Source organism: Notolabrus celidotus, chromosome 1 (genome assembly GCF_009762535.1).
Source record: "Notolabrus celidotus isolate fNotCel1 chromosome 1, fNotCel1.pri, whole genome shotgun sequence".
In the NCBI taxonomy this organism is placed as follows: domain Eukaryota; kingdom Metazoa; phylum Chordata; class Actinopteri; order Labriformes; family Labridae; genus Notolabrus; species Notolabrus celidotus.
In genome coordinates, this window is record NC_048272.1 from 31,365,982 (window position 1) to 31,391,770 (window position 25,789).

Genomic DNA, 25,789 nt, shown 5'->3' on the forward strand with positions numbered 1-25,789 from the left:
TTTTAAAATGTTAATGTGCATAAAAATAGGTTTATTTCCAATAATAAATCAGAACCTGCAGAAACCAATGATTCATTGGCTTCTCCACTCCATTGGTGATTCACATGTGGTGTTTGTGACAAAAAGCAGCAGAACAAACGTTTCTCTCTCCGCGCCTCGCCGACAGACCGGAGCTGATTAACACCTGAAGAAAGGAAGGCTCCTCCACAGAGACACGTTAACGTCTCGTCCAGACGCCTGATACTTTGTTCAAACGTGAATCAGTGTTTGTTAACGATGTTCAAAAGGCCTTGAAGCAGTGTGTCAACACAGTGTTATAATTTGAAGGCAGAGACCTTGAATTTTAAATTAAAAGTCACCAATTGTATCACAAAGTGTGCTAAATATGCAAACATGTCCAGCTCGTAACCAGCCTCGGTCTGCAGCTGACGGCGCGGCTCACATCCCCTGAATGACGAGATGAACACCAAACCACATCAGCAATCCTTCTATGAACAAAAACATAAATAAAAAAGCAAAAAAGTCTAAAAGATAATAGAAACTCTTACAAAATAAAAAGTTTCAAACTATTTGCCTCTGAAATCTCAAACTAGTGTATATAAAACTTTTAAAATCACATATACAACAGCTTAAAAAGGGGAGGAACCCCGACCTGAAAGAAGGCAATAAAATAATTTGACAGTTAAATTAATACAAAATAAAAGGAACAAGATGATCTACTGGAGGAAATAAAAACACTGGAGGACATGAGAGGAGCGAGTTAGTATTAGCATTGGTAGTATCAAAACATTTACAGTAAATCACATGAACGTTACTGCGGGGACACAATCAAAAATCAAAGAAAACTATTTGGCATTTAAATATTTGGTAGATATTTTTGTTGCCAGGTTGTGGCGAAGTACCAAGTTGATTTTTTTTTGTCTGTTTTTGTGGTTTTTATCTAAAGACTATGTACAAACCCTTGGTAGACCAGTCTGCGCTGCTGTGTGCAGCTTCGAAATGTGAGCACTGACCATGTTCGTGGCGATGCTCGTAGACCCCAGAGTGAAACATCAAACTAACAGGAGTAGCTTATCGAGGAATCAACAACCCCGGGATTTAAAAAAACAACAGAAAAGTACCAAAAACTACCGGTTTCTCCGATCACAGAGCTTACAGCTGCTTTTCAAAAGGAAAGATGATCACACGGTTAAATGCAGCCAAGATTACAACGATTATTTAAAGTGGGAAGCTTCAACAAAGAGTTGGAAAGAGGTGGAGAAATGGTTTGATATTCTGGGAAAACTTTCTCTGGATTGATCTCCATGCTTATATTTGAAGCTGGCTAGCCTAGCGTAGCATGAAGAATGGAAGCAGGAGCTAGCCTGGATCTGTCTAAATGAGGCTAGCACACCTACAGTGTGGAAAATTCAGAACAAAAAACAAAATATGGTAGAACAAATTGTAAAATGCTCAAATTTCAAAGCATATTTTGCGGCAGACTTTTTCTCGGTTGAAAAGCAAAAACTTCCTCAAGTCTTCGCTTTTCAGAGCCGTGAAAACGTTCCGTACTACACCCTTGTGAAACAGAAAACAGCAGTTTTTCCCCTGCTCTTTGTAAAGTTTAACAAGGTTTAAAGGGCATGTCGCTTAGCTTTAAGACAGTTAACTCAAACTGAAGTTTGGACTTTTGTAACCACATCAAACGTTCTGTAGTCTAAAGAACTAAAGAACTAATTTGGCATCATCAGGCTAGCAGTTTCCCTCTGTTTCCAGTCTTAATGCTAAGCTGAGCTAATTGTAGCCTCATATTTATACAAAAGCTCCTCCCTAGAATTTTCCCCAAATCATCAAACTATTCCTTTAAGCTTGAAGTGTGAAAGCAGGTCAGCAGCTTAAGTAACCGTGTTGCTATCTGACTGAGCTGTGTGTGTGTGTGTGTGTGTGTGTGTGTGTGTGTGTTTGTGTGTGTGTGTGTGTGTGTGTGTGTGTGTGTGTGTGAGGAATGTAGGTGTGTCACCCTGCAGGAACGTGTTGCTTTGACTCTGCTCGAGTTCACTGTAATCACAGAAAAACAAACCCTGGAGGGTTGGTGGTGAAACATCTTCCAGAGCTCAAACAGGCAACAAAAGGACAACACTTGCAACAAATGCAAGCGTGTGTTTGTGTGTGTGTGTGTGTGTGTGTGTGTGTGTGTGTGTGTGTGTGTGTGTGTGTGTGTGTGTGTGTGTGTGTGTGTGTGTGTGTGTGTGTGTGTGTGTGTGTGTGTGTGTGTGTGTGTGTGTGTGTGAGACCTGGGTCATTCAGTATTTGCAAATTCTTCTTCTGGATTATTTTAGCTTACTTATCTGGTGCTACGTGCCAGACTGACGGGAGATTCCCATATGAGGAGAAAGAAAAACAAACTGAAGGTTCGAAGATTCAAAGTCTTTTAAGGTCGTTGAAAAATCAAAACCATGACCCGAATGATCCCAAATACTCCCTGACCCTTTGTGTGACCGTTTCACGAGAGCTGTGAGGAGAAGATGACTAAATGTTTTACTCTCTGACCTTTAAATCATTCTGAAAACTCGATCTGGCCCACCATGAAGCGATCTTTAATAGAAACAGCTCTCTGCGTTACAGGAGTTCTTTAAAAAACGTAAAAATGTTCACATAAAATGGTCTGCTACAGTAAAGTGAGAAGTCCGGGAGACAGGTGGAGGAGGGGAAATAAATAACTGGACAGTTAACGTGTACCATACGGAGATAAATCATTGCACAGTGTTAGTGTTTTAAACTGAGGAAGAGGAGGAGGAGTTAAAGTTCTGTTGTTTCTCTCGACATGGGGACAAAAATAAAAGCACAAGAAAAAAAGGCTGCCGTGTGCCGCAGCGGAAGTCGTCCAATCCTGTCGCTCCTTTGAAGAGACAAAGCCTCTGATTGGTTAAGAGAGCACCAATGACATGAGCAGGAATCAGGGAGGCGGAGTCAGTCAATCGATTGTGTTGTCAGGGGTCCGCCGTAGAAACCCGGGGAAGAGGAGGTATGATGATGAAGATGAGGCACTGATTGGGTTCTTAAATGGGTGAGGTGTGTGTTTGTGTGTGTGGGGGGAGGAGGGGGGGGAATCGGGAGTCTATGCGTAGATCTCTGTGGTCGGGGCTTTCTTGTAGATGGGCTTCTTCCCCAGGTCGTAGCTGCCCTCGTCCTTCTTCTTCATGCGATAGATGAGGAGGAGGATGAGAAGGACGGCAAACATCAGGCCCACGGCGCCGCCTGCAATCAGAGCTGGAAGAGATGAAGAAGAGTGAGATTAGACTTTTAGGGATTGAAGACAAAACGATCATGCTCAAAGACAACTCGAAGCTGTTTTGATCACAGTGAAACTACAGCTGACAACTGAATTCCTCGTGTGTTGATGAAGATGACATCATCCGTCTCTTCTTCTACTTTAAAGCTCACTGACCTGCGAGGACCTCCGTCTTGTTGAAGATGCTGTCGTCGCTGGCGTGGGACATGAGGACGTTGGATGGCTGCTCCTCGCCGCCCTGGTTCCTCAGCAGCGGGATCTCGTTGCTGTTCTGGACGATCTCCACCTCGTTGACGGTCGGCTGCACCGGACGCTCCACCTCGGGGATCTTGTTGTCATTCACGTTTGGCTAAAAGAGAAGAAGACGGAGGATTTCAGTGAGTGTGCAGGAGAAAAAGTGATCAACGTATCAGGAGAGAATGCAGACTTTTACTCTTCTTTAGTTTCATATGCTGAATCGTTTTTAATGCATGGTTTTGTGGAGCAAATATTGAGCAAGTATGAGCAAGCAACAAACATTCACATCTTGAATTTGCAGAAAAGCAGCAGGGGAAGAAGGACACCTCGTCCCAGAAGCTGAAGGAGCTAAAAGTCTGAAAATCTAGAATAGAATCTAAAATCCTTCTTCTGATGGTCAGACACCTTCGTATCTTAAAGAGCTCATAGTCCCCTATTACCCCTTTAGAACGCTACACTCCCAGCATGCAGGCCTGCTTGTTCTACTCAAAGTCTCTAAAAGTAGTATGGGAGGTCGAGCCTTCAGTTATCAGGCACCTCTCCTTTGGAATCATCTACCAGTCAGGGTTCGGGAGGCAGACACCCTCTCTACTTTTAAGAGCAGGCTTTAAACTTTCCTTTTAGATAAAGCTTATAGTTAGAGCTGGCTAAGGCTGAGACCAGCTCTTAGTTATTCTGCTATAGGCTTAGACTGCCGGGGGAACTGACATACTGGGATCCTGTCTTTCCCTATCTCTCCTCTGTCTGCCTGTCTCTTACTTTAACTCTCCCTGTTCATTAAAGATACTAACCATAGACCTTTCTGGAGTCCCCGAGCTCCCTTGTCTCATAGGTTCCTCTAGATCTCTGCCGTTGACGGCCTGCTGCTGTTGGCGTGCCAGACTCCAGCTGCTACAACTACTATCCATCTCATCACTATCATCTCTCTCTCTTCATCTCCCTCTCTCCAACTCAGTCTCAACAGATGTGTGTCTAACATGAGTCTGGTTCTGCTCGAGGTTTCTGCCTGTTAAATGAAGTTTGTCCTTGCCACTGTAACTTGCTAAATGCTGCGGAGTGCTCTGCTCATGGTGGAATAAGATGAGATCAGACTGAGTCCGGTCTGTAAGATGGGACTGGATCTTATCCTGTCTTGATGTTGGGTCTTTGTACTCTGTGTTATATTATTAACAGTCTAGACCTGCTCTGTTTGTAAAGAGTCTTCAGACAACATTTGTTGCGATTTGGTGATATATAAATAAAGACTGATTGATGTAAAAACCTGGATTAGGAATCAATTGTGACTTAGATTAAGTGCTTTGAAATGAAATGAAGAGGTCTCACCTGAGCTGACGTCTTGGTCTCTCGTTGAGGTGACACAGTTGTTGTTGCTGCAGAAAGAAGAAGATTTTTCAGTTGTTTGAATATAAATCAAAGAAAACCGAAGATCCGTCTTATTTTTAAACGTGTCAGAGTATCTCTAAGGCTGACCTCCGTCACCGGATCCTGAGAAGTCTTCATCGTACTCGTCCTCATCATCGTACGTGGGGTAGTAGTCGTCGTCGTCTACCTCCCCGTTGTACAGGCCGATGTCGTGATCTTCGTCGTCTGTGAAGCCGAAGTCGGAGCCGTTGGGGGAGTCTCCCGACGACTCCAGGTTGTCACGGTGTGTCGTGGACATGGCGGCGGTCTGTGTGGTCTTCATGGGCATCCATGTCTCCGTCTCCCTCACCTGCTGGGACACCAGAAACAGAGCGGGGTCAGAGGGATACACAGAGGGAAACAAGGAGGTGTGTCTGAGCAGAGAGCTGAGGACTCCTCTCTCTACATGCTGCCAAAAAGAAACCAGGACTACAAACTCCAGATCTACAATCAGAACAACACCAAATAACCGTCCATTATCTGGTGTAATGGTCGGTGGAACAACCAGCCCTATCTCGTCTCTACACCCCAGACAGGATCTCTGACTGTGAGGAAACCAGGAGGAGCTGAAGCTGCAGAAACAGACATTTAACAGAACAATGACACAGACGTGACCCAACCAGAGACACCCGGGAATCCCGCAGAATTAAAAACCTGCACTTAATAACTCCAACAAGGAATCACTCGCCCCCCCCTGGATCTGATTCTTTAAGTTTAGAGTAAATAACCACTCCAGACCCAGACCGTCCCCTCAGTGAGTTAATGTTTGAACATGCATGAGGACAAACACAGTCAGGGTTTTAAACCACACATCCACGTGTCTCCCTGCAGCTGCAAATTTAAGTTTTAGCCACCAGGTAGAACGCTAATGGATACAAACTGCATGAAGAGCAGCTTTAAAGGGGGATACAGAGTTTGAAGGGTTAATCAGATCAATTAATTTAATTCAAAGAGGTCAGCCTGTGTGTGTTTGTGTGTGTTGTGTTTGATCTCTAAAAGATTAAAGAAATAAAGGCACAGATTAACAAAAAATGAAAATCATCATTAGAGAGCAGCAGCTCTAATCACCGTGAAGCTTAACAAAATGAAGACATCCTCCTCCCTTAATCTCATTAGCACACTTCATTTCATTGACCATTTGTGTGACACACAGACACACAGACACACACAGTTAATCAGCATTAGGGTTGAACTAAACAGAGGGGAAGGGAGGTAAAACAAGGCGAGAAAAGCTCAAAGTAAAGCTCGTCAAAAGCTTCAGAGTCTTTCATCCTCACTGATTTACAGACAGCAGAGATTTCCACCTCTCCGCTCCACTCATTTTCAGAATACTCTGTTTTGTGCCGAGACTGAAGATTAACAATTACTTTGTTCAGATACTCTCTGATGCCCGTCACTTTGGACAGAAGTAAGTGCAAAACAAGCTAGGATCTAGACAGAAGAGAGGCTGTGCAATAAACTAATGAATTAATTGCAGCAGAAAGAAAAATAATATTCTAGCAAAAAAATAATGTAGCAAAAATTAATAAATCAAAATAATTAGGTAAATTATAAAAATATATATGATTATCTGGTAAAAAATATATTAAAATAATAGTGTCCCAAAAATAAATAAATAAAAGAAAAAAGAAAAACATGAAAATTAGAGGCCAAAAAAGAGAAGAATAAAAAAAAGGAACAAAAAAATCTGAAAGATTCTATGAATTAAGCTCCTTCAATTTAGTTCATTTGCAGCTTTATTTTATCCCTACTATTAAAAAAAATATTTTGATGGAAATACAAAAAGTTTTCAGATGTGAAGTAAGTTATGAAAACTTGTACTCTAATTTTGTATCCCCTTTACAATTGTAAAAATTCAATCCAAATAGAAATGATATATAATCCCGAAGGATCAAATTTTAAGATTGGAGAAAAAAAAGGAAAAAATGTCAAATTCTAAATTTAACATAAACCTGTGCAACAGCCAATTTTAATTTAAAGCATTATCTTAAAAAAAATTAAGCTCTTTTTACATTTCTTAGAAATCCACATGAAGTTTGTACGTTTCCTGCTACTTAAAAAAAATAAAAAATAATAATAGTTTTTAATATTAGATGAACAAACGACATTTTCAGCTTTCAGGTGAAAAACTGGGAACTTTTATATTATAGTATGTACAAGTTTAACTGATTATCAATCTGCAGTGCTTAGAAAAAAAAACATCAGCATTAACTGAAGCTAATAGTACAACCATTATCTCAAGGACTCTTAACATATCAAACTGGACCGGATAGATAACTGGACTGAACACATGCACAGAAACAAAAGGAGCGATCCCTAACAAACTGCGCGATCAGACGCAGAGCATCAATGTGTTTTGTTAGAGTGCAGAGCAGACTGCGAGGGAACAAACTTTTATTTTTGCCTGAATGAAGCCGTCCATTAAGAGAGAACAAAAGCTGACCACAAATCACACTGGAAACATGCCCGGGCATCCCACAGCATCCCCATTACTCCCCCCTCACACACAGAGACGGCGCTCTGTTGACATCATGAGTTCTCATAATTACTTCCATCTGAGCCTCGTAAGGAGTCTTAATTTGAAGGGTTAGCTGGTGGTTAAGCCCGCCGGGGGCCTCTCAGCATTATGTGTGTTCTCAAATACTTGGCACAGTAACTATGTGTGTTTGAAGGTAATCCCCCTCTGCCTCTTCCTTTAAAAGTAGCCAGTATGACCAGAAAGGAGGGGAGGGAAGGCCCCATTGTGACTGCACAGTGCTTCAAACAAGGCGGCCATTTTATTCTGAGCAACAATGTGGGCTGATCAAGATTCATGGCCTTTGTTTGATTACATCTTCTCGCTCTTTATATATTTACAAATCAGGATTCTTTCATTTCTTCCCAATTGATCTGAACCTGCTTTGAGGAGACAATCTAAAGATGTTTAACATCCTTTATTGCTGTAGTTAAAACACGTCTGTTGTGCTCCCAAAGCCTGCTGATTACTGGACCTATTCATTAATGGATCACTTTCAAATATTACAGCTGGTCGTCCAACAGTATTTATGGAACAAGTTTGTTATGTTTCTCCACCTGAAACTGTTAGTAAAGCGTCTCCATTTTTAACTGTTTGTTACCACAAAGAGGAGAAGCATTACTGTTTGTAATAATGCTTCTCCATTTTTGGGTAATAGTTTGTTAGGCTTCGTTACTTTACAAACTAGCAACAGTAACTTTTAAGCCATTGTTACAGCTACTTTTAGGCTTCTCTTTTTAAAAAAAAGTGCTTCTCATAAAACTCTCAAAGTCAGTGTATTTAAAGCCATCTCAGGTTTATTGACTGTATGCTGTACAGTGTGTCCATGATTTCTTTTAGCCTATGGAATACAATAAAGATAAAAAATGCATTATTATGTTTCCATTTATATTTAACACACTTTTAATTAAATCATGGTTTCAATCTTTTCAAAGAGCTCCACATTCTTTCCATGTAACCCCTGGAAACTATAGGAGTAACTCCCAGGGTACAAGTACCCCTGCTCTATTATGTCCTCATTTAAACCCTACAAGGACATAGGGGAGCTGTGATCCTCTCTCTCTCTGTGTGTGTGTGTGTGTGTGTGTGTGTGTGTGTGTGTGTGTGTGTGTGTGTGTGTGTGTGTGTGTGTGTGTGTGTGTGTGTGTGTGTGTGTGTGTGTGTGTGTGTGTGTGTGTGTGTGTGTGTGTGTGTGTGTGTGTGCGCATTCCCCTGCGCCTTTGTGAATGTGTGTGTACCTAATCCTAAGCCTTAAAATGGTGACTACTGGCTCTTCATTTCCTCGCTGCCATTCAGACGGGAGTCGACTGCTGCTAGCAGCTAAAGCGTGCTGGAACAAGCCTGCTGAGTCACTTTATGGGAATCACACTCATTCAGATGATAATATGGATTTAACAGAGTCAGACGTTTTCTATTAAGTCTGCCAGCATGAGTCAGATTCATCCAGACACATAATGTTTTAAACCTTTCCCTGAGACATGTTTTACTCTGCTTTTTAAGGTTTAAAGGCTGCGAGGGATCATCTATAAGGACGCGGGGTGTTCTGCCAAACCTGGTCCAACACCTGTTGGTGTAACCTAAGGGGTTTGTGTAGTCTCTCCAACACTTCCAGGGTGATATCAAATACGTTAAAAAGGTCAAATAATCATTAAGGTATTGCAAAATGTTTGACTTTATAAATCTGAATGCCTACAGTATTTATTTTTGCGTCTAAGAGAGAGTTATGATTCATTTGGAGGGTGCAAAGGGAAAGATGAGCTCATTTTAACTATGAATCAACCCTTACAAAGATTGTGTTTTCATTAATCAGGGGCCTTAAATGCACTCGCTCGCTCACACAGGCTTGGAAACAGAAGCACTGTTAGTGTTTTTACTTCGCCTGAAAGTAAACAAGCTCAGCATCCAGAAAAGCTGATGTCTGCACACCAGTCAGTCCCCCTGCAGTGTCAACAAACTCCTTCCTCCCGCCTGCCCCTGACCTTTGAACCCCCTGTGGTGAAATGTGGACATACATTGGTGTCCTGAGGAGACGTGCTAGAAGACACTTCACCATTTGCTGCTTGGCTCTACAACAACAGCTCTCGGGCTGACGGAGGCCTGTCCCAACTCGCTGGGTTTATTCAGCACACAGAGGAGGAACATAAAGATCAAAAACTGTAGGTTTGTTTTTTTTAAGATGTCAGCGGTTGAGTTTACTATCAGATTTGGGGATATTCCATCTTTACTATGTTATCCCAGGAGGCAAATCCAGGATGGAATTCAGGCCAAGTCCCAGTCTGCCTGGACAAAAACAAGCTCAGTCCAAGAATGTGTTGTGAGACGGCACAGAAGAAAAACAGAGCAGATTATGAAATAGAAAGACAAAAATGCATGCCATAACAGTCTGAAAACTGAAAAAGCTCTGTTTTCTGCTTCAAAATGAGTAGTGTGCATTTATTTTACCTCATTTCCAAAAAACAACAGCACAGAGCGGGACACAGAGTGCAGGGAACAGCCTGAACTGTAGTTATGTAACCCAGTCTACATGGAAATGAGTGCTCATGGTGATTTTACAATGACTGTACCACAGTCCAGTTATTCATTGTACTGGGATCCATTCAGGCCTGGCTCCCTACTCAGTTTATTGACGCACAAGTCCAATACTCCCCATTAGAAATAACGGGTCATTTTAAGGGGATTCTGAGGTTACAATGAGAAAAAAAAAGTCTAGATACAAGCGCTGGCATTGAGAAGAACCTGACTGTGCACAGAAATAGAGAGTATGGTTGAATAAATAACTTGTGTCATAAAATGGAACAAAGAAAGGGACTCTTTTTTACGTGATTCTTCAAGATACAGGGAGTGTAACTCAACATCTGATACAAAGAGGGCTATTTAATACATGACATACAATACCTATCGCAATGTCAAGGATATCGCGATACAACAGTTATCCCAATACGACACTCTTCGGAGTACAATACATAGCTCGAAACAACAATCATCCCAATATGACACTAATCCCCATACGACACATTTTACAATACGATATCATGATATGACATTTATCCCAATATGACGCTTATCCGATACGACGCTTATCCCCGATACAGCTAATATTGTGATACAATACATATTGTAACAACGTATTGCGATAGAAGGACTACGATTCAATACATTTCCATACTTTGACCATCGCAGAATATATTCCACCATTCCTGACTGATGGTGTCACAGGCATGTGTTCTTTGTTGTTTAATAGTTATATATGTTTATTTATTTTTGATGCAGTTGTTACGATAGTGCAGAACAAATGTTGTTACCATCTAGTGGTCTGGAGTATGAACACGACATAAAATGATCTACAGCCCAGACTCCTAACAGGTTAACCATTAATAAAAGTAAATTAAAGCTAGCTCGAGCTTCGCCTGACTGCAAAGTGGTGTGAAAGCATTCCCATCACACCCAGGCCCTTACAGGTAAGCTGCTGAGTGAGAGAGCATTGCTTGTTTACCCGACACTTATCCAAATCACGGCGATAAATTAAAAATTTTGCAATTTCTCTGCCACTTTTTCCATTGCCACACTATGAAATTGCAGTTTATTGCGCAACACTACGTCTGGAGACAGGAAGTTATCAAAAACCATGATACCACAGTGCTTAAGTGAATCAATATTTCATATTTTCACTAACAGATATGCCACAAACAAACCCAGGAGACTATTAATCTTAACGGACTGACAGCAGCCTTAAATGGTCCTGGCTGCGTGGAGCTCTCTGTGGCCACAAAAAGCTGACTAAACATCCTGGAAAAAAACAAGGACTTGAAGAACACTGCACACCTTATGCTCGGAAAACACACAAGGAGTGACACTGATGTCTTTACGATAGTCAAGAACCTGTAGAGATGTGAGGAGCAGGAAAACTGTGTCAGGGATTAGCAGAAAACTGGTTTTAATGCAGGTTTCACAAAACTAAGACCTCTAATACATTCATGAAATCTTAGAAAACGCAGAGTCTTTAGAGAATTAACATTTGCCTCTTCTGTGAGCAAATAAAAGTCTTACATGTAAACTATGAATTGAATATCTATGTTTTTTGGGGGGGATTTGAAATGGTGCACTTCTTGGCCTCCTAATGAGTACCATTCAGGGTTTAAAAACAACAAAGTGTTACCATTTCAGGTGAAACTCTTGATCTAAAGTTGGTCAGCCCAGTTATTTGTTGACGGTCTAAGAGAAAACACCGACATAAAAACCCTTCAGTCCTCCCATCATTCATGGTCTCATAAATGAGTCTAAACGTTAAAAGTCAGACGAGGATAACAGCCAAACCAAAACATTCCCAGCCAACAGATCAGATTTAACGGAGCCGAGTGAGGGAATAATATTTTGTTGTTCAGAAGTGACGAACGCCAAGAATTTAATCTGGTAATGTACCAAAACATACAGCAACAATGACATTATACAGGCAGTTCATCAGACATCCTTCTCATTCTAAAGCCAGTGAGTGATTTGTGCTCTGTAAACAGTTATTATCGACTCAGATGACCTTTTATTCAGGACGCTCTGTCCACCACGAGGATTCAGCCAAACAAAGATTCCCCTTGTATAATAAAAGCCTCTTAATTACAGAGCTTGTTTGGCTGCGTTTTGTCAAAGCAAAAAAAGACCCACAAGGCGACCATGTGATCTCAACATTATCGCTTCTGACAACAAAACAAAAAACAGGTTTAGTCAATAGATTAGAGACCACAGGAGGAGTTAAAACACGGGAAGACGAAAGAACGCTCGACAGCTCGGCTCCAGATATGGTAAATATTAAACTGTGACACAAAACTAAGAGAATACAGTTTCCTATTACTGCATCATAAATCATCTGCTACCGATTATTTTGATACTAACACAGACCTCAAACACACCACCTCCCTGAAAGCACAAAGCAATATCTTTAAGGTCTTTGAAAAATGAAGCCAAAACCAGAGATTTTCAGTGAAGCGCCACATTCAGAGACATTTCCAAAACCAGTGTTCAAGTCCAAAAATAAAAACCCCAAGTCTCAAACCCAATTTCCTTTTTTAATCACCATATTTTAGGGTTTTAATGACCAACAGATACAAAAAGTTATTGGAAGGCTCCAGGAGATTGCTTTAGTTCACTGCCATGAAACAAACCGCAACTTGGTCCTTGTGGGAAGTTTGCGCCAAATTAAGGAAATCATCTCAAGTTTCCTTTTGCCAGCCCTCAGATTTTTCATTTGAAATTACCAGGAGGATCCCCTTGGGAGGTAGAACTTTTGGTTTCAGAGAAAGTTTCTTCATTAAAGACCAAAAACAGCTGAGAGAACAGAAAGGAACAAGGACATTTACCCTCGCAGAGCGTGGGAGTTGCTGATCTACCGCTACATTGATCAACCAGTTTTAAGCTACATAAATGTTGGACTGGACTCCAACTAACCAAAAGAGATTAAAATACTAAATAAGACCCTTTCAAAAGAAGCAGTAGATATGCAACTCCTGTTTGAACATGTAAAAAAAAATGATGTGTTTTTGATGGAGTCTGGTGACTTTGGAGAGAGCTCTGAATGACTGTCTGGTTTGGTTCAAGTGTCTTTCACATTTATAAAAAGGCCTCTCTCTCTGCAGGGATCCTTCCTGTAATGACACTCAGAATAACAGTCTGAGGGTGTCCACTGAAAAAACGACTTTCCTCGAGCACCGCCCCTCCAGAGGATTATGTTGCAGCCATTACGGCCGGTTTGATGGCTGCCTGCTGAAAACAAGGCTTTTTGTACCGGTCAGTCAGGGCTCAGATTTTGTCTGGTGAGACCTTGATAACAACTCATAAAATGAATGTTCCTCATCACACCACTCTTCGGTCCCCAGTGTTTATCCTGCCTAACTCAGCATGGAGGTCCTAAAAACTTCCCAGACCCCCTCTGATTGTCCACATTCACTGAAAAGCAGTCTGTCAAGACACCCGCCACCCAGCCTTCGGGTCTGTCCCTTCCATTGACACCAAACAATGCCGGTGGACTCCTCAAGAGCATATCAATGACCAAGGTAACCAGGGATAAGCCTCCGGCAGCCTCCCTTCATTAAACTGGGGAAACAATCCCTCCATCTGCCGACACAGAGAGAGGCATCTGGTCCATTCACACGGCGGCACGGAGGAGGTACAAAGTTTGAAAAGGACAGAAAAGAAACACCAGCACGCAGGAATGTGCTTCCTTATTCTTTGTGATGTCCAACGTCTCCTGACCTCTCCAAGAGGAGGCAAGTTGTGTTGTTTTCTAACCTTTTCTACCCTGTTCCACATCTCAAAAACATATCTCTAATGTGACTTAAAGTCCAAAGTGGTACTCTCTTTGTCCTCACCACCTCCTCCACTCTTTCCCTTTGTATCCCCATATTTTTCTCTCCCTCCATTTCCAATCCTGTTTTTCCACTCCCCCCCTCTCTCCTGCTGCTGGGTGATACTTGAACCAGCAGGATTTGCACCACGTATTGTGTCGCCTGATCCTCTTGTAAGATGCACTTCTGACCCCTGATGTAACTCTACACACGCGCACACACACACACACACACTCTTTAGGAGAGCAGGGCCTCGAGTTTATGGTATCTAAAAGGGCTGCATTGGGAGGGATCTGTTATGAGGTTATAACTTTGTTGAAATTATTACGTTGATCCAGTTCTGATCCTATGGTAGCCCACACACATGGTCCATTATCAAGCCTGAAGACAATTTAGTTCTGTTTCTCAAATGGACAAAGAGGACATATAATAGAGATACTGAAAGTGTGAGTTCCCTGTAACTCAAACACATATGACTACCTTTGCACTTCTGCTCTGACAGCCGAGCTCCAGATTCCTCCTTCCTACGCCCGCTCTATCTATAGCTCGATTTCCACCTACCAGCCCTGTGTGAGACTCTGTGGGAACATGTCACACAGACCCACCCTCCATCTGTAGGTTACAGATATCAGGTGGAGTCATAACAGTAAACACTGCTGGATGATGAACTCAGGAGGAATTTTTCCATCTCAAATTTCTGTCACAATATTTGACCTGGTTTTTGCACGTTTATCCTACAAAATATTTCCATTCAGTTACTGTGTTTCAATTCAAAGTTTCCTTGCTGCACCGTAAAACAGTATCAAACAGCCAAATGAAGGATTTCAGACAGGAAAATTGAATAGTAGCTCACCTCTCAGCCCCCAAAACCCCACGTAAGAAACCAGAAAGAGATAGTAGAGCTGTGTGTATTCAGTGTTCTGACCACCGGGTCTGTTTGCATCAGAGAGGAGGGGGGACTTGTGTGCCTGGAGCAAACTTGCAGCAGCTCAGCTTGCAGCCCTTTCAGTCTTCCACACAGATCTGCATTAAAATAATCATTTTAGACACAGAGTCTGATTTCGATGGGAGACCTTTGCAGATAATGTGGCTCAATGTAAAAGCTAGAGGATGACAACACCAGAGGTCACCAAACAATACAACAAACCAGAACAACCAAGCAGCAGCTCAGCTCACATCCCTGTGTGACCTGTTTCCTGATGATGAGCACCATCTGATTTTAAAACCCTAGTACACCTTTGTGTGCAATTTGGCTCTCAAGAAATGAAATGGTTAAAGTGTGAATGTTAAAACCATGACAGACAACTTAAGACCTGGAAGAACTTTGCTGCAGCTCAGCTGGCAGCCCCAACTGACATTATGTGCCCTGGTTGGAGAAACTCCAGGTTTTTACTCAATTTAAAAGACTGGATGCTTTAGTTTTTGAAACACCTCTGTGGATTATGTAGCTCCAAGGAACAACTGAAGGTCAAACTGAGCATCTAGGACTAGCTAGCAACAGCTCAGCTCACAGCCCCAAATGATGTCAAGTTTTTTTTCTGAAGATATGAGTCAGAGAAACAGACTTGTATTGATTTCAGACTTTTGGGAGTCAGGAGACTTCTGCTGATTATTTGGCTTCCATGAGAGGATCCAATAAATAAACTTGTGACTACACTAATGTTACAGATTACACTCGATTGAGGTTTTAATGCAGACGGTCGACAGCAAATTAGCAGTCACTAAAGCTGGACAGGATGGTTCAATTAGCTGAGAGGGGCACAATATTTCTGACATGTCCTAAAGTAAATATATTATCTGTCCTTTGGAGTAAACTTTGAAATCAGTAATTCAGACACGGACCAACATTTTGAATTCGACAAATAAATAAATCAGACTCCTATTTTGTTGCTAAATCAGAAAGACAGCTTCAGGTTTCAAGTCTAGCATCTGTTGTCCAAAGACTGGTGGGATAAAACTTAAAAACAAACAAATTAAATAAACAGAATCAAGAGCTTCTTGTTGACTTTCTATAAACTATTGACTTTTATGGCCAAGCCCAGAGCCCCTCCACGCCTTTTTCATCACAAACACAAAAATAACTCAATAACAGGAGTCATATTTTCCACTTCACCCTCATAATGACCTAATCATCTTGTTTTCGGATATTAGAGATAAGACAGATGCTGTTCAGACCGGCCAGCTGTGCTGCAGACTCTGCTGATTCAATCTCCTCTGATAGGCCTAATTGAGTTGTGCCCGGGCTTATCCAAATGGCCTTTATTGGACACTTCCTCCTGCTGATGAAGCTTCCTCGATAGGATGATTTCCCCCGTTGTAACCAAACTCATGACCGATGGAGAAGTGAGCCTAAGGTCTGCAGACCCTCCAACGTCTCCTTATTCGTCCACGTCTTTGATGTCCATCCCTCAGGCGAGCATATCACTGCCACACATCAAAGACATCACAGCCCATCAGACCGAATGTCACCGCCGCAGAGTTATTATCAGTCCAGAGATCGGCTTGAGGCTTTAAATGGCAGGAAATAATAAGACAAGTGCAGAAAACAGGAAATACTCATCAAAGACAAATTAAGTCTAAAAAAAGCGTGACTCTGATACAGAACTGAATTATTAATGCTTTTGAAGTGTTTCGATGAATGAAAGTGCCCATTCATCGTGGATCACAAAGACGCCGCTTCATTCTTGAGGAAAGATGTTTAAATCCAACCTTTAGCCCTCACAGATGTGGATCAGTCAGATTTCCACTTCATAACGCCATAAAAAAATCAAACTTAACTTCATTTAATATTAAAAAGGGGGCTTTTGTTGGTTGCATTAGTATTTACAGTAAGTCCCTTCACAGAGACGGACAACATTAACACTCTGAATGAGTCTCATGTTCATCTAAACTACAGCTCGAGTTGTTTCCTTTGAAAGTGACTAACACGGCGCTAATGTTTAATCACAGCTGATAAAGAGAGCTCTTTATGTTGGTGGCTAATCTTCAACATCGTCCAGAACACATTACTGCACGAGCCGGTCTGACTCACAACACGGGACAGGGGACACGGGACATTATGAATAACATGACAAACCTTCATGAACACTTGTTCGGAGTACATTTCTGGTACTGATCGAGCTGCAGAGGCCGTGGACTTCAGACTGTGTTTGAATGCAGTGGAACTTTTTAGTTCAACACTGTTTTTCCGTTCATGGAAATAAACCAAAACAGAAACACTTTTTTAATATGTTAGAGTTTTAGATCGTCAGTTGGGCATTTCACATTGTTGGTTGATTAACAGATCTAGCTGCAGTTTTTAGGCCTTTGAACAAAGCTGTGGTTTCCTAGTTTTCATCCTCTAAGCTAGTCAAAGCTTAGCACATAATCGATAGCTATTTTTGATTCCATTAATTTCCTTTGGTCAGAGTGAAATCAGGAGTTTTTCTGGAGTTGAAGCATGCTCCTATGATCTCAATTATTTGGTGTCAGCTGGTCATAAAACTCAGTCCCTGATGTCATATTGAAGTCTTTAACTCAATGTATGAAAAGGGCTGATGAGTGTACAGGTCAAATAAAGGTGCCTCAAACATAGTTCATTCTTATCAAGCAGATTTATGTCGATGTTCGTTTCTCTGACTAGTCTAGTTTGAATTTATTAGTTGGTGCTAGAAAAGCATTATTAAGTAGGGAAGAGGGTTCCGAGTTTGGACTTTTCTTGGAATTATAAGATCAAAGCCAGAATTCTAGAATTCTGCGATCAACTGCCTTTGAGCCAGGATTCTAGATTAAAGCCAGAGTTCTAGAATTCTGCGTGTGAGATCAAAGCCAGAATTCTATTCCACTATCACCTCCATGATTGACAGTGCTGTTGGCCAATGAGGCTCCTGCATAAGAGTCATTAAACTTTCCATAACTGTGAGTGTCTGCTTCAAACTTACACAAGAATCTGTTCTGCTGTGGACTGGGACCCACCTGAGGGCCTGAGGACTGTGGTTTTGATTTGTGTAATATCAGAAGAGGCGAGACGCCTTCTTTTTCTTCCAGGGGCATGATGAGAAATTCTCCAATTGTAGTCTTAGAAAAGCAGTGACCTGACGAGACACCTAGACCGCGCAAATCTCATCGTCTGAGGTGGATAGTGAGAGGATGTCTGTGTGTGGAGCTGATAGTGTTAAACTCTTTGCCGGAAAGCATACAAGAGTATTTCCTTAAATGTCAAACAAACCCTTTGACACAGATAAACACAGATTAGCATGCTGCCATGTGTGACAGGATGTATGAAGCTGAGGAATGTGTGTGTCTGATAAGTGGTTACACAGCCCGTCACCACATTCCTCTCTTTCCACCAAGCTTCATGCACAGAGACATAATGTTCAAGACCACCAAGAGCTGCTGTCATGGTTCTTTTGGCATACTGGCCCTGAATCAGGGCGCAGCGTCCGTCCTAAAGCTCAAACTGAGCCTAGAAGACACACAAGTAAACAATCAAACACTACAAATATAGAAAACAACATGAGGTACGTTCACATGGATCTGAACCCTGACTGTTGTGTCTGTGTCGCACACATGGACAACATACTGAGCCCCTGGTGGTCTGCTGCAGAGAGGTAGACCCCACACATGCACACACACGTTAATACTGAGACACATGCGCACACGCGCACACACACACACACACACACACACACACACACCACACACCATCAAAGAGGGACTGAACTGCTGAGACACATTTGTCAGGAAGGACTCAGGGGAAACCCTCATACCAACAAAACCCCCCCTGTGGTTTCTGGTGTTTGTGTGTTTTCACTGTACACGAAAAGTCTTCGAGAAACCAGGGGAATCGGACTTCTGTTTTCTGGACAGACGCTTCAAACAAACACCACAAGATTTCTCCAAAACATGGTTCGTCTTTCTTTGTAAACGCTGCAAAAATTACCCTTAATAAAATCCCCCAGAACAACATTAGTTTTGGTTTCACTGGAAAAGAAGATGTCAACGGTAGATGTCAGGTTAGACTTTTAAAGTCCCTGTTAGGAATCTTAAAGGTTTGATTTCTTGAATTTGACCGATTTTTTTTAATGATATTATTTAAAAAAAAAATAATCAAATTCTGGTGTCTTAAATTTTCTCATTTGGAGAAACTAATGGTGTAAAAGTTTTTTTGATGTCAATTTGACAAATAAAAACAAAACTACAATTTAAAATCAGAACAGAAAATATTTGGAAAATAGAAGCTGTAATTATTGGACCACGTATTAGAGATAGATAAACTGAGACTTTTAAATTTTGTAGACTGTTGATGTGTGACTGTCCTCTGAAAGAATCACGATGTGCCGACGTATTATACAACCACATTAGCGATATTAACCAAACATTATTGAATTATCTGTTTTGTTAGTTAGCCTGAAGGCGGAGTACTTTTGATTCCCTCACTCACGTTTTATAGTAACACCCTGCAGGAGAGGGGGGTTAGCTTAGCACTGATAGCCGCTAACAGTCTGGCTGCAGGCCTGGAACAACTATCTGTCAGAGAGTGTGACAGCAGAGGCTGCACATCAAACGGCCTCCCTGCAGGCTCGCTCACACATTCCCCGATGGAAACACATCCCGGATCATATTCCATGTTCAGGACAAGGCTCTCTGTAATTTTACTGGTCACCACAAAGCCACAACACATTCTCTTTTCAGGGATGAGGGAGGAGGAGGAGGAAGCTGCATGTTTCCCAGGCTGCTGTTGCTTGGGACATTTTGTTTCAGTGTTAAAAACAAAGTGCTTTGGGGAAAAAAGGTATAAACTTAACTAAATACACAGGTGTGTTTAACGTTGGCGCGCATTGGACTTTCTGAAACCGCAACCAAACTGCTAGTTAATAAAAAAGGAACCGTTTTCAAAGTTTTGAACTCCAGGACGACAAGACTAGAGACTTTCTGCAAACAACCCATAATCAAACCCACATAACTAAACAGGGATTTAATAAGAAATATCTTGATGAACGCCAAGCAAAAATACCAAATGCCTCATTCCAGTATATTAAAATCAGAGTCCAGCTGGTTTATCAAAAGGTCTATATCAGAGCTGCAGGAAGGTTTACACATGGGAGGATGTTGTCTGGGTGTTTTGTACCAAATCAAACACAGACTTCAAATAATGGAAAAATTATATAAACTAAGAAAGATTAAACAGCAGAATAATTACAGTAAAGGAACTTTAACACAAGGATACAAACAACAACAGCACCAATGTACCACTTGCCCCAGACTCAATTGTATCTGTGTTTCCACCACATCAGTTTAAAGCTGATAATCTAATGTAATATACTGAACTCAGGATTCATTGAACAGGATCTTTATGGGGCAGAAGCAGTCACCTGTTGGACGACATCTGGTTTGTTTTTGTAGTCAGACATCGGCAGTCTCATATCGTCTCTGAGAAAGATCACAATGTGCAGTTTGTGTGACTTGTTCCAGTGACATCTTTAGGGGGAGGGACTTCTAGCCAAACACAAAAATGTAAAAAAAGACACAATCTAACAAACTGTCTGGTTTCTCCAACTTTCACTCAGGACCAAAATTCTGCCTTTGAATTTGAATGAAATAATGATTTGATATTTATCGTGATTATTATCTATATTTTCTGATATGATTTATTTCGTCGTGATAACATCTTTTCCAATATCACCCAGCTCTACTCCAAACTGTTTTATAGATTGTATGACCTGTTGTTGAGTTTACATGCTGGAGTGAGTTATAAAGCCTTTATTGATACGCCAATTCTCCAACAGGCCAAGCAAGGACGCTGATGGGAGTGATCAGCTGGACGGTTACGTCATTCAGGACTACTTTCTGATACCTACAGGAGGTGAAAATGAAGGAATAAAGAAAATATCTTTGTGTTTGGGGTTGTTGGTACAGAATTAGAGATCTACTCTCGCTGCTCGTCTTACGGCTATAAAAAGGTCTGGACTGTTTCTCTACAAAGTGTCTCCAACACAAAGAAATCACAAACCTGGTTAAACCAGCACAGGAGGGTTTTCATGGTCCACTTCTGCCCTGAATGTATTCATATAGTTCCCGTCAGCAGTGCCAGAGTATGTAGCGGTGAACCGGGTGGAGGGCGGGCAGGCGGGGGGGATCAGATTCTTGCCTGCCCTCCATCACAGGCAGGAAGGACAAAACCCTCCTCTCTCCATGCCAACATTCCTCAGCCCAAAGGGATTTTATAGACCAGCGGACAGCAATGCAGGAACCATTATTACATCCTAGTGATACTATTTATCATGCTCCCTCCTCCCCTCCCTCCTGCGCTGCCTTCTTTTCACCACACAGGCTTTCAGAGCACCCCGTCATGCAAAGGAGACAAAAAAAACTTCCTAAAAAAATGTCTTTCTGGTGCAAATCATCCACATTCCTACAAGATATAACAAATGGACTCTTTCCCGAGGCTCCAAAGGCAACAAGCTGAGGTTTGGTGGAGCAACATGGATTATCTCCAGGGGGAAAAGAGGATTTCTACCCTGATTAACTGCTGCAGTTACCGTCAGGAGCACATTTGGTAAATTGAGGTGGTTTGGCACGGATTATTGCAGCAAGAAACCACAAAAAGTTCTGACTTTGTTCCAATTTAGAAATTTCAATCAGCCTTTTCTTTAAATCTAGCTGCTCTTTACAGTCTGAAACCTTCATGCAACAGTTGAAGAAGCACTTGGGTCCCACACAAGAGCAGAAAACGCTGAGGTCAGTGGAAATAAAGCATGAAAGACAGGATGTGTTGTGCACAGGACAAACTGATAAAGCTTGGTCACACTGCAGAAAATCACATCTCTAACATGTTGCCTACAAACTGAGCAGAAAGACGTAATAAAACCAAAAACTGCACATATTTAAAAAGTTATGAGCCTTGGCTTTGGTCCTGTAATGAAAACATTCCTATCATGCCGGCAGCACTTTAAAAAAAAAGCCTCTTCTGCATTGAGAACATGCTCTTTTGTCAGGTAAAGGAACATTGTTATCGATTAGCTTGGGAACGCGAAACCCACATACCAGCAATGACCTCAGTGGGAAGAGAGAAGAAAGAGCTGGGAGAAAGGGAGGGGAGGATTGTCATAGCTCAGAGGCTAAGTATCCATCAAAGGGAGTGAAGAGAGAAAAGATAAAGGGAGGAAAAGTCACAGAGGTCTGGAGAGGAATGACAACTGACCACAGAGCAAGAGAGAGGAGATGCAGGTTAACTCTGCTTCTTTTATAATCACGTGTCTTTATTTTTTCTACATATTCTGCTCTAAATGATTTAAATGTTCTGCAAGTTTATAAGTCTAAACTGACCACATTGTACTCAGGGACCAGAGACTGTGTCCATTAAAACTGTCATTTAACACTTTGGACCAAAGGAGTTGGTGATCTACCGCTGTCTCCATCCAATAGTTCCTTAAGTCGATTTCATGAGACACACAGAGTTGAAAATAACTGTTTAAAACTTAAGTTAAATAATAACTATACCAGGTACCAGGGCATGGCAGGGTTAGAGAAGCAACTCCCACATTTTTAATCTTTCACCTTAAAAACGGGCAGACGTAGGATTTTAAAAAACAGTATTCAGTGTGTCACACACTTAAGTCACTCACTAACAATACAGGTAACCAATCAAGGCAATGGTAGACCAGCAACTCCAACTATTTATGTTCAACAATTTTAAGAAATCCAGCCTAAGTTGAAAAAAAAAAAGAGTGTTTCCTTTTATTGTGATCAAACATCAATGACGCACGTAAATAATGAAAAGTAACGAGTCAACGGTGCAGACCAGCAACTCCAACTATCTAAAAAAAATAAAAGACTGTTAAAAATTGGAGTTGGATCTGTTCACACATCCCAGTTTTAGCACTTTTGAACTGACTGCTCATTTCCTTACTGTGCATGAGAGTTGTTTGTCTTCTGCTGCCTCAACTGATTAATTTGTTTGTGTCGTTGTGAAACACAAACATTACTCTTGATCCAAATTAAACCATCAAAGCCACACAACCACACCAAGTAACGGATCAAGGCAGTGGTAGACCAGCAACTCCCATGTTCTTCACCTTAGACTGCAAAATAATATCTTCTGATGCCTCAATAATATACTTTTTGTGTTTAATGTGTGCGACACAAATACTGCATTAGATCCAAGCAGCCCATTTAAAAAGACCAACGTCAAACAAAAACACACTTGGCAGTGGCAAACAAGCAACTCCCACATCCATTTCCCTACATTTGACCTTCAACAATATTAAATAAAGCCAAGGTGTGAAATAAAATGGGAGAATTATATCAGGTTAACAAACAGAGCATGTTCGGTGAGAAAGCGGAGGATGTATCCTCACATGGCCAGTCTAGAGGAAAGGAGTGTCCTCATGAAAAGGCCCCAGGGTCCTATTGAGACCCCTCCGAGTGTGCAAAATCCCCACGAGGGCCGGTCAAGGTCCCCAGAGGTCACATTCCAGAGAGGAAATAAAAAAAAGCAGAAGAAGAAGAAGAGCGAGGAGAGAAGGGAGCAGCGGGGGGTGACAACACGATGAGGCAGAGTGAGCAAGCAGAAGCTCTGAGGAATGTTACAGATTGTAAAGACGAGGGGGAATCACTGAATCATGACAGTGACACACTGCTGGACAGAAGAAGACCGGAGCAGGTTTGTAGTCCAGGATTAGAGTCCTGAGGGTCTCTGGTTCCACACGGAAAATTTCTCTAAATCACCGTACGTCACAGTGAAGCATGTGACATCTTCAACCCGGTGTTTATCTTCACTTTACTTCTGAGTCTTTACGATTTAACCGAGGCATGCATACTGGGACGACTGGTAAATCCCGCATGCTCCTGCTGGTCACCCATTCACACCATTTGTAGAGGCCAACTGGGCTGACTGGGGGGCAGGGTGCATGCGTTTGTGTGTGGGTGGCATCCAAAACGCAAGCTGTATATGGAGGCAGCTTTGAAAATCTTACAAACTTTCGTACAGCGATTCCTGAGCAGACGTCACATCGTGCACAGACTTAGCTTGGTAAAAGATATTTGATTTGTTGTCTGAACGTTATGCAAATCACTTGTTTGCACACTTTTAATTTGAAAGGTTGCATGAGGTTCTAATCACGTTTTTGCATGTGGTTTTAGGGAATGCTACGTTGCAGCAACGAGACTGAAAATATTCCAAACAAAGTTGTCGTTGCAGCTCTGTATTACTATGTTATAACCTAAAACTCATGAAAACACCACAACAGACTGCCAAATGGGGAAATCCTACCATTAAAAAGGTAGCACTTGAATGCAACATGAATCTATTATAATCAAATCAACGTAAGAGTTGCATGATTGTAACTTTGGTGCCAATTATTTTGCTGAGGATGAATCAAAAAATGCATATAATTAATGTACTGACCAAACACTTCCAGTTGCTGCCCTTCAAAATAAGACTATGATAATTCTTATCCCTCTATGTTTAAAGCACAACACTGTACACATAGACAACCATCACAGAGCAGGGCTCAGGTCAGAGCACGACATTCCCAGGTGTTTGAATAACAAAAACACTTCATGAATACTTAATGAAGAAACAAAGCCTGGGTTGGGCAGCAGGAGAAGAAACGGTGTCAGAGGTATACAGCCCAGCAGTCAACAGAGGAGAGAAAACTGAAAGAAAAACAGCTTCAAACTGACAGACATGAGGGGTTACACCCTGACAGACATCATCAGTCATATGGTGCTCATATTTCATTGTTTTTTTAAACTCTGTGGAAGCCCTAAGAGAAATAAAAGAATAAGTTAAGCTTGTAAAATATGTATAATGTTATCTTAAATGACACTTTAATAATTAGCCTCACGTGTCCTGTACAATAATATTTATAAATAATTCAGTCAGTGTATTGTAACTCTTGTATCTGACTATGGTACGTTGGTTTTCACAAAAAAAAAAGTTTGACTTTTTTTCAAAATCAACATAGCAGTACTGCAATATTGCTTTTAAATGGTGTTGTATGAACAAGGTGTTACTTTCAACACATTGGAGAACCTTCAAGGTTTCTGAAACTACAGTGTGAGCCACCTTCAGGTGAGTGTTGACCCCAAGAGTAGGAATGCTTTAGGCATGAAGTCACCCACACTGTTTCAGGTATGTCCCCAAACACCCCGAGGGAAAGTCTAATACTGAAAAACATCATTCAAGCATTATAATTTAGGAGCTTGAAGAGTTTTGAACAATAAAAAAATGTTACAGCTGCATTAAATCAGAGTGTGTGGGAACTTTCTTTGGATAGTTGTTCATAAAAAGGAGTCATTATAGTAAAAAAGGGCAGACATAATGCGGTGACTTCCACTTCAGAGACAGGAAAAGTGACTTTTCCAGCTACCCCCCCATTTGGGCCCCATACGGGATAATGGCAGCAGGATATATGTGTGTGTGTGTGTATATGTGTGTGTGTGTGTGTGTGTGTGTGTGTGTGTGTGTGTGTGTGTGTGTGTGTGTGTGTGTGTGTGTGTGTGTCGCTCTCCCCAAACTCACACATACTGGATTTTAGCTCAGACGCTAGCTGGCTAACAACACTATGATTACTAAACCTGCTCAGGTTTCCTCAGGTGTTTAAAAACACAGAGAAACACATAAATCTCAGCTGGTTGAGCAGCTTTAAAGGGGACTATTACCGTAATGTCTCTTTAGAACGCAGGCTTAATGATAAGGACAAAACATGAACGCGTTTGAACATATCATCTTACTTTTAGAGAGAAATAATCAGTGAAACAACTTACCGACTCTGAGAAAACGGAGGCAGATAAAATCAACACAAGGCACAGGTTCAGCATGGTGTCCTTAAAGTGTTTGAAAGAGTCTGGAGATAAAAGTGAGCTTCGTGGAGGTTTGACTCGGGATCACAGATGCTTTACTTCTTCTTCTTCTCTGGTTTCTGTGTTCCGGTATAGTCCAAAGGTTTGTAAAGAAACAGTCCACTTTATACCTTCTCTGTCTGTCTGTCTGTCGGTAGCTCTTCTCTCTTCGGTGAATGATCACGTTACTGACGCTGCTCTGGTTGG

At 41.5% G+C, this 25,789-nt stretch overlaps 1 protein-coding gene across 2 annotated transcripts; it reads right to left on the reverse strand.

Annotated features, from left to right (window-relative positions):
• sdc4 (syndecan 4) lies at nucleotides 1-25,789 on the reverse strand. Of its 2 annotated transcripts, none has more exons than XM_034673648.1 (5): nucleotides 25,508-25,789; nucleotides 4,979-5,222; nucleotides 4,832-4,878; nucleotides 3,428-3,620; nucleotides 1-3,249 (listed from the first exon to the last, which is right to left on the reverse strand). In XM_034673648.1, exons 1-5 carry the CDS (start codon nucleotides 25,559-25,561, stop codon nucleotides 3,098-3,100), a joined length of 690 nt encoding a protein of 229 aa, XP_034529539.1. In that variant the 5' UTR covers nucleotides 25,562-25,789; the 3' UTR covers nucleotides 1-3,097. The 2 variants fall into 2 exon arrangements, with proteins under 2 accessions (XP_034529539.1, XP_034529618.1); XM_034673727.1 differs by having other exon boundaries at nucleotides 4,979-5,219; nucleotides 25,508-25,787.

Excerpts from the sequence above, each read along its gene's own strand:
- sdc4 (XM_034673648.1), bottom strand. The coding sequence starts at position 25,561 with ATGCTGAACCTGTGCCTTGTGTTGATTTTATCTGCCTCCGTTTTCTCA. Across the intron at positions 4,879-4,978 it reads CTCAGGATCCGGTGACGGAG|CAACAACAACTGTGTCACCT; the intron begins GTCAGCCTTAGA and ends TTCTTTCTGCAG. Across the intron at positions 3,621-4,831 it reads AGACCAAGACGTCAGCTCAG|CCAAACGTGAATGACAACAA; the intron begins GTGAGACCTCTT and ends CTTCTCTTTTAG.